The sequence below is a fragment of the Ailuropoda melanoleuca genome, chromosome 7 (genome assembly GCF_002007445.2).
Source record: "Ailuropoda melanoleuca isolate Jingjing chromosome 7, ASM200744v2, whole genome shotgun sequence".
In the NCBI taxonomy this organism is placed as follows: domain Eukaryota; kingdom Metazoa; phylum Chordata; class Mammalia; order Carnivora; family Ursidae; genus Ailuropoda; species Ailuropoda melanoleuca.
The window spans coordinates 59,058,931-59,067,074 of NC_048224.1; the positions used below are offsets into that span (position 1 = coordinate 59,058,931).

At 68.3% G+C, this 8,144-nt stretch overlaps 1 protein-coding gene across 2 annotated transcripts in view; it reads left to right on the forward strand.

The window, feature by feature from the left end:
- Positions 1-8,144, forward strand: part of KCNT1 (potassium sodium-activated channel subfamily T member 1) — a 35,661-nt gene that overhangs the window by 13,547 nt on the left and 13,970 nt on the right. For both annotated transcript variants that reach the window (XM_034664801.1, XM_034664802.1), the window contains 12 exons: positions 75-149; positions 218-301; positions 987-1,081; positions 1,987-2,167; positions 3,812-3,976; positions 4,080-4,216; positions 5,273-5,336; positions 5,413-5,521; positions 5,744-5,852; positions 6,258-6,407; positions 6,507-6,733; positions 6,941-7,175. In XM_034664801.1, the coding sequence (XP_034520692.1) occupies positions 75-149; positions 218-301; positions 987-1,081; positions 1,987-2,167; positions 3,812-3,976; positions 4,080-4,216; positions 5,273-5,336; positions 5,413-5,521; positions 5,744-5,852; positions 6,258-6,407; positions 6,507-6,733; positions 6,941-7,175 (1,631 nt within the window). The remainder of the gene's footprint in view (positions 1-74; positions 150-217; positions 302-986; positions 1,082-1,986; positions 2,168-3,811; positions 3,977-4,079; positions 4,217-5,272; positions 5,337-5,412; positions 5,522-5,743; positions 5,853-6,257; positions 6,408-6,506; positions 6,734-6,940; positions 7,176-8,144) is intronic.

The following is an 8,144-nucleotide window of genomic DNA, read 5'->3' on the forward strand; positions in this document are numbered from 1 at the left end:
GCTCCCCAACCCCCACCCCACTCCCTGACCTCCTGGCTGGCCTGTCTTTCTCTTCCTGCCCCCACGGCCCCCAGGGGAACATTTGGGAGCAGATCTTCCGTGTCTCTTTCATCCTGGAGATGATCAATACTCTACCCTTCATCGTCACGGTGGGTGAGCAGCTGGCGGAGGAGGGGGGCGCCCCCAGCCCCAGCCCCCTGACCCATCTCCTCCACAGATATTCTGGGCGCCCCTGAGGAACCTGTTCATCCCCGTGTTCCTGAACTGCTGGCTGGCCAAGCACGCCCTGGAAAACATGATCGTAAGCCCGGCAGCTCCCGTCCCCCTGGCCTGGGTGCTGAGCCCCCCAGGACGCCCCCGGCCTGGCGGGGAGCTGGCCACCGTCCCTCGGTGCCCCAGGAGGCCGCGGTGACGAGCAGAAGCGTGCTATCTCTGTCACCGCGGAAGGCCCGTCCGTCTCGGCCCTTCCATCTCTGTCCTGACCGGGACTGACCTCGGCCTCGGTGCTACGGAGGAAGTTCAGCCCAGAGCTTTGCCTGAGCCCAGGAGACAAGTGGCTGCAGGGAGGAGGGGCGAGAGCAAATGGGCCACAAAGACCAGGTCCACGTGACCCAGGTCCACAGACAGACCCTCTGCTGAGTGTCTGGCCAAGATCCCTTTACAGAGCTGTCAGCAGGCAGCCTGACACGGGTTTCCCCCAGGGTGGTCGTCCCCTCCGAGCCCAGGCACCCTGGTCTCACCCCCATCCTAACTAAAGCCCGGGCCTTCCAGTCCTGTGCCCCCAGCGCCACCCCCCGCCCCAGGAGGGAGGCGAGACGGGTCTTCAGAGAGCCGGGGGCTGAGGGCAGGTGTCCCGCAGTGGGGCCTGGGATACCGCTACGCCTCCCCTCTCTCGCTGGCTCATGAGCCCTGGGACGTGCCGCCAGAAGGGCCCCGGCTCCGTGGCGGCTCCGAGGCTCCGGCCCTGACAGCCCCGCGTCCCGCAGAATGACTTCCACCGTGCCATTCTGCGCACGCAGTCGGCCATGTTCAACCAGGTCCTCGTCCTCTTCTGCACCCTGCTGTGCCTGGTGTTCACGGGGTGAGTGCGCCCCGCAGGGAGTCCCCCCAGCCCCTCGCCTTGCCGTCCAGAGCCCCGGGGGGCGGCTCAGAGCCCACGCTCCCAGGCGGCGGGGGCCCGAGTCCAGCTTCTCTAGGAGGAGGCCGGGGACTGGCCCTGCCCAGTGCTGGGGAAGCTGGTCACCACCTCCTGTCCCCCAGGCAAGGATGCGGGGCAGGCGCCGAGGCCTGGGAAGGAGAGAAGGAGGGCCATGTGCTCCTTCCCCCCCCCGCCCGCCACCCCCTCCCAACACACCCAGAGCGTCCGCAGGACGGAGCGCTCCGGGTGACTCGGCCTGCTCTCTCCTGGCCCCTGGCCCCCTGGGGGAGGGTCTCTGAGCCCCTCTCTGTGCTGAGCACCCCATGGTGTGTGCTGTGGGCCCCCTAGGCCCTGCCAGCAACACTTTCTGTCTGGGGACTGGGACTCGGGGCCACAGGCTTGGGAAGAAGGGCTGTCCTGCTCCAGGCCTAGGAAGGGCTGGGCAAGCCCCACACCCTGTCTGGATTCCTGGGTGAGGAGGGGGCTCAGAGGTGAGGTGGCACGTGGGGGTCACAGCCAGGCACGCCCACCCCCACTGGCCCCCCAGGCCCACATTCAGCCAGCGCAGTCCCGCCTCCACCCTCGGGGCACATTTTCCAGGGGCCTCAAAAGGGCCGTGGGCTGGAAAGGGAACGTCCGGGGGAAATCCGAAGGGCTGGGCTCTGCGGGCTCTGGCAGACCGGGGGAAGCACCCGGAGCCCACGTGGACTGAGCCGGACTCGGGACCGCGTGTGGGGTGGGGGTCCCCCTGCCAGTGACGGGGGCACCTGGGCCGGCAGGGCTGCGCCCCGGGAGCTGTGAGGTGGCCGCGGCCCCGCCCACGGCCCTCTGACCGCCGGCATCTCCAGGACCTGTGGCATCCAGCACCTGGAGCGAGCGGGCGAGAACCTGTCCCTGCTCACGGCCTTCTATTTCTGCATCGTCACCTTCTCCACCGTGGGCTACGGCGACGTGACGCCCAAGATCTGGCCGTCCCAGCTGCTGGTGGTCGTTATGATCTGCGTGGCACTGGTGGTGCTGCCGCTGCAGGTGCGCCTGCGGCCCCCTCGCCCTGCACGGGACGAGCAGCCAGGGGCCGGGGCTAACGGAGACCCAGGGGGCTGGGAGGGGGTGACGCCTTCGCCGCGGGCCCTGCGGGGGCGGCCAGGGCCCTGGGGCTGGTGAGGCCACGGCCAGCGGGACGAGGAGCCAGGGGCGGCATTCAGGATGGGGCACCGCAGTCTGTTGGTGGCGACGGGGCGGGGAGGCTCGGGAGCAAGGCTGTGGCGAGCTCAGGGCTGGAGCAGCTGCCCGCCCCCTCCTGGAAGGTGGAAGGGGGTAGTCCCTGCTTCCTCCCCGTGTCCTTCCCGGTTAGCGCCCTCGGACAAGAGCAAAGACAGCGGCCTGCCCACCAAATCTCCCTCCCAGAAGGTGGCAGTGGCCACCGCTGACCGCACTCGCCACATGTCCGCGGGCAGGCGCCAGCGGGTTCACACGGCACAAACGTTCCGTCCCCCGTCTGGAGGCCAGAGTCTGAGTCCGGGGTGTTGGCAGGGCTGGCTCCTTCTGGAGACCCCGAGGGAGGCTCCCTTTCACGCCCTGTCTGCTTCTGGAGCCATGGGGATCCCTGGCCTCCCCTGGCTTGTGGCTGCATCCCTCCCATCCCTGCCCCCGTCCTCACGTGCCTCCTCCCTGCGTGTCCCTCTATGTCCTCTGCCCTCCTTTTAGGGGCACTAGACATTGGAGGAGGCCCACCCCAATCCTGCCTGACCTCGCCTTAACTAATCACACCTGCAAAGACCCTGTTTCCACATAAGGTCCCACGGGGAGGTTCCGAGTGGACATGAATCTTAGGGGACACGGTTAAACCTGGCACGGTCAGGTCCCTTAGGCCCTGGCTCAGCCCCGGGAGGCTCAGACCCCACCATGCCATCTTGTCGAGGAGGAGGCCGAGGCCCGGCGCCCATGGCACACATCGCCCCACCCTGCACAGGGGACCCCCTGGGGTCCCAGGCCCCTCCGGTGGTGAAGCCGGTCCTGTGCTTCAGGGCCACGGGTCTTGTCCCCGGATCCTAGCAGATGCGCCATAAATTCATTGAAACGATCCCATTTCGGCGAGAGACTAGGTGCCTCCGGCACGGTGGAGCCCGCGGGAGGGTGGCGGCTGCTGCTGCCGGAGGCTGCGTTAAACCGTGGGCCTCGGAGCCGGAGGGGGAACAGCTGGAGACGGGGCCACCCGCACCCTGGTGGCTCCGCTCCCTTCCCTGGGCCACTTGTATCCGTCCTTTTCCTAATTTAGAAGGACTCACAATGCACGGCTGGCGTCCTGGAGGCATGGGTGGGGTGGGTGGGACCCCACGGGTACTGAAAGTGCCCTTCCGCGCCGGGGTCTGGATCTTTTGACTCTGCCTGAGAACTTCCTGACACCTCCAAAAGGAATCTTGGGGGCTGACGGCAACCCCAAGGTCTCATCATCACTTGCATGTTGGGAGTGCAGACTTGGGGATCGCGTCACTTGGGCTCCGGGGGCGGAGCTGGGGCATCCGTTGTGCCCCCCGAGTGGCTCCCCCCCCCGTGGGTCCTGCTCTGTGCTGTCGGGGGAGGGGGGCTCCGCGTGAGCGGCTCCCACGAGGGCGAGCACCCTTGCCCGCGTGGCCCCCGGGCCATCTGGGACGCAGCCACTGTCCCCGGCAGTTCGAGGAGCTGGTCTACCTGTGGATGGAGCGGCAGAAGTCGGGGGGCAACTACAGCCGCCACCGGGCGCAGACGGAGAAGCACGTGATCTTGTGCGTCAGCTCCCTCAAGATCGACCTCCTCATGGACTTCCTGAACGAGTTCTACGCGCACCCCCGGCTCCAGGTGAGGCGCACCAACCGGGGGGTCCGCCCCGCCCTCCCGCCCCACGCGCCGTCACGGGGGCCTGGGGGTGATGCGGCCGGACTGAGCCCGGGCCCCCCTGCAGGACTATTACGTGGTCATCCTGTGTCCTACTGAGATGGACATCCAGGTCCGCAGGGTCCTGCAGATCCCGCTGTGGTCCCAGCGGGTCATCTACCTCCAGGGCTCCGCGCTCAAGGACCAGGACCTCATGCGAGCCAAGTGAGCGCCAGCCCGGCGGTGGGGGGGCCCTGAGCCTGTCTGGGCGGGGTCCGAGGGAGGGAGGGTCAGCGGGGCGGCCGGCAGCTCCGGCTCTGTGCCCGCCGCCCGCCCGGGGCCAGCCAGGCCCCACACTGGCGCTGCGTCAGAGCACCAGGGCGTGCCCAGCCCCCTGTCCTCCGTGCCCCGGGGTCAGCCTGCCACAACTCCCATCCCCCACTGCTCTGGCATCTGGGAGATGCGTCAGGTCCAGGAGTGGCTCCAGGTGGAGCCAAGACCTGGGCTGTGGGTAAGGTTTCTTTTAAAGACTTGCTGACAGAGTGACTTCAGGTAAGAAGACTAAGTTGTTAGATGGAACTTTCCAGAATGTGCCCATGCCTGTTCTGGGATACGCCAGGAGACCCCTCATCACCCCTTCATTCCAGGAATCTCTGCTCTTCCTTTGTGTTGGAATGTGGGCTGTACAGGCCAAGGGGAAGCAGGAGACTGGACAGCCGGTGTGCCCACCTCCAGAGCCCTGGGTCCCTCTGTCCCACCTGTAACGTTTCAGAAAGGAATCCAGTTTGGAGGTGGCAGGGGTCAGGGGGCCCAGCCTCTCCTGTGACCCAGCACCCAGCTCCAGGCCAAGGGGCTGGGAGAGGCAGAGGCCTGGCAGGGACAAGCGATGAGCTAGGGTGGACGAGAGGGACCCGGCCTCCCTGCCCTGGGGTGTGAGTCGTTCCTCGGTGCCCCTGCAGCCAAGGGGCTCTGAAGGAGGAGAGCAGAACGGGTCATCCAGGTCCCCAGACCTTGGGAGGGACAGGCCGGCAAGTGGGCAGCGTCCAGCCTCTTGCCACCACGCGCTCCCCCCCATTCTGTACCCCAGCCCAGCCCTGGCTTAATGAGGTCATAGAGAATGGGCCCCCCACGAGCTGGTCAGTGTCCTGACACCAGGTCATGAGCTCAGAGCGAGGTGGGGTCTCGAAGGGGCCCACCCCTTCCAGCCTCTACCCTGAGCCCCTGACGTCTGAGATGGGAGCGTGGCCGGTCCAGGCAGCGCTCAGCCCTGGTGCTTTGCAGGATGGACAACGGGGAGGCCTGCTTTATCCTCAGCAGCCGCAACGAGGTGGACCGCACGGCAGCGGTGAGTGCGCCAGCCCCCAGGGCAGAGCACGAGGACCCTGCTGCCGCCCCTTAGCACTGACCCCTCCTCCCCCCAGGACCACCAGACCATCCTGCGTGCCTGGGCCGTGAAGGACTTCGCGCCCAACTGCCCCCTCTACGTCCAAATTCTCAAGCCTGAGAACAAGTTCCACGTCAAGTTTGCAGGTACGTGGCGCCCGTGGGTGTGCCCCCAGGTAAGTGGCCCTTTGCCAGCTGGGGCGGAGGAAGGGCTGGAGCACCCGCGAGCTCGCAGAGGCCTAGCGGGGGGCACAGCTGAGTGCGCTCAGCAGGCGTGGGGCGTGGAGCCCACAGGGAGGGCACTGGGCGGGGGGCGCCTGCTCTGGGGGCAGCGAGGCCTGGGCGGCCACCCGGCCCCTCCCGCCGCAGACCACGTGGTGTGTGAAGAGGAGTGCAAGTACGCCATGCTGGCCCTCAACTGCATCTGTCCCGCCACGTCCACGCTCATCACGCTGCTGGTGCACACGTCCCGTGGCCAGTGAGTGCGGGGCGGGGGGTGGTGGGCAGGGAGCGGCCAGCGTGGTGCCGGGAGAGCCCTGGGCTTGGGGGAGAAGGTGCGTCTGATTCGCCGCAACTGGGCTGGGGGGACCCGCACAGCGCTGGAGGCTGTCTTTTCTCCTGGAGACCAGGCCGGGGGCCCCCAGGTGCGTGTCCTCAGCGGCTCGTGCGACCCGGGCAGCGCCAGGGCAGGGACCGGGCAGGGGTGGAGAGCCCGCAGGCCACCAAGGCCCGTCTCAGCCCCCAAACGTGGGGGCACCCCCTAGAAGACCACTGTGTTGAAAAGCTGCGCGGGTGACCCCTCAGGCCACCCCCCGAGGCTCAGCCACACGGGGCTGTTCCACCCGGCGTCGCCCCCTCGGTGACGCCGCGGCCGCCTGCGCAGGGAAGGCCAGGAGTCCCCGGAGCAGTGGCAGCGCATGTACGGCCGCTGCTCGGGCAACGAGGTGTACCACGTGCGCATGGGGGACAGCAAGTTCTTCCGCGAGTACGAGGGCAAGAGCTTCACCTACGCCGCCTTCCACGCGCACAAGAAGTACGCGCCCCGGCGGGAGGGCGGGCGCGGGGGGCTGGGGACGCGGGTGTGCTCGCCGCGTGACGGCCACCGCCAGCCCCTGAGGCCGTGCCCGCGCAGGTACGGCGTGTGCCTCATCGGGCTGAAGCGCGAGGACAACAAGAGCATCCTGCTGAACCCGGGGCCCCGGCACACCCTGGCGGCCTCCGACACCTGCTTCTATATCAACATCACCAAGGAGGAGAACTCCGCCTTCATCTTCAAGCAGGAGGAGAAGGGCTTCTCGGGGCAGCGTCTGTACGACGGGTCCTCCCGCCTGCCCATGCACAGCATCGTGGCCTCCGTGGGTGAGGCGCGGCACGGGCGGGCACGCCCCTGTGTCTCCGGGTCCCCATCTGTCCCCGCCTTCCTGCAGCGCCCTCGTGGGCACTGGTGTCTCGGTGCCTGGGAGGGGGGCGCCCCGCGCCAGGGGTCCCGCCTGCGATCCGGGAACCAGCCGCCCCCAGGAGAGCCTGGGGAGGAGCCGCCAGCCGAGGTCAGCTGCTCTGTTCCAGGGACGGTGGCCATGGACCTCCAGAACACAGAGTGCCGGCCGGCACAGAGTGGCGGGGGCAGCGGGGGCGGCAAGCTCGCGCTGCCCACAGAGAACGGCTCGGGCAGCCGGCGGCCCAGCATCGCGCCCGTCCTGGAACTGGCAGACAGCTCAGCCCTGCTGCCCTGCGACCTGCTGAGTGACCCGTCGGAGGACGAGATGACGCCGTCAGACGATGAGGGGCTGTCTGTGGTGGAGTGAGTGCCGTGTGCCAGGACAGAAGCTTTCGATGGGGGGTGGGGGGGGGACAGAGACGGGCCTGAGGGCTGTGGCCAGTGCGTGGGGAGGGAAATGTCCCCGTGGGTTTCACGGGAGACTGTGTTCGGCAAATGGAATCTTCTGGGGACTCCGCACAGACGTGAAAGCCGCCTGCCCCCTTGTCCCCCCTCCGCCCCGCACCCTGGGCTGCCACACCGAGGCGCCCGGCCTGCTTAGTGGAGGTCACAGGCAGGGGAGCCCTTTACGAGGCACCATCCAGGCCTGGAGGCCCCTGGCCATCCGGAGCCGTCCTCCTGCCCTGGCCTATGTCTGGCCACTTGGCCTTGGCTGGGACGTACAGGCGCCCCCTGATACCAGCACCATGGCCAGGTGCCCGGGCTCCCCCAGCGAGGCTGTGGTCACTGCTCCCTCTGCGCCCAGCCTCCATCTGGCTCCCAGATGAAGCAGACGGGCCTTAAAGCGGGACAGGGGGCCGCCCGGGGCTGCTGGACACCCGGGGCAGGGGGCGTGCCTGGCCGCTGAGGCCATGTCCCTTAAGCCAACTGGAGACAGAGCAGAAGGCCGTCCACTTCCCACGCTGCTGCTCGGGCCGGGCTGTGGCCGCCCCCGTGTGGGGTGCCCTGGGTGCTGCTGGGGAGACCAGCCCAGCCCTGAGCAGCCGGCAGAGAGGGGCCGAGGGCCGGGGTCTCCCCACTGGCTGGGGTGCTGGGGGCTTCAGGGAGGACGCGACCCTGGGGCTATGGCGGTGATTCCAGGCCCCGTGTCAGCTCGTGTGTGTGTCCACACGTGTGTAGTGCGTGTGCGTGATGCCTGATTCTCACCTCAGAGCCCTCCTTCCGCCACACTCAGTCTGCGGGGTCTGGCGCCTCCGTGTGGCCGCCAGGGGCACAGCCCTGCGGCGCTCTGGGGCCCTGGACAGGGCTGGGTGGGGGGGCAGGCGGGCCTGG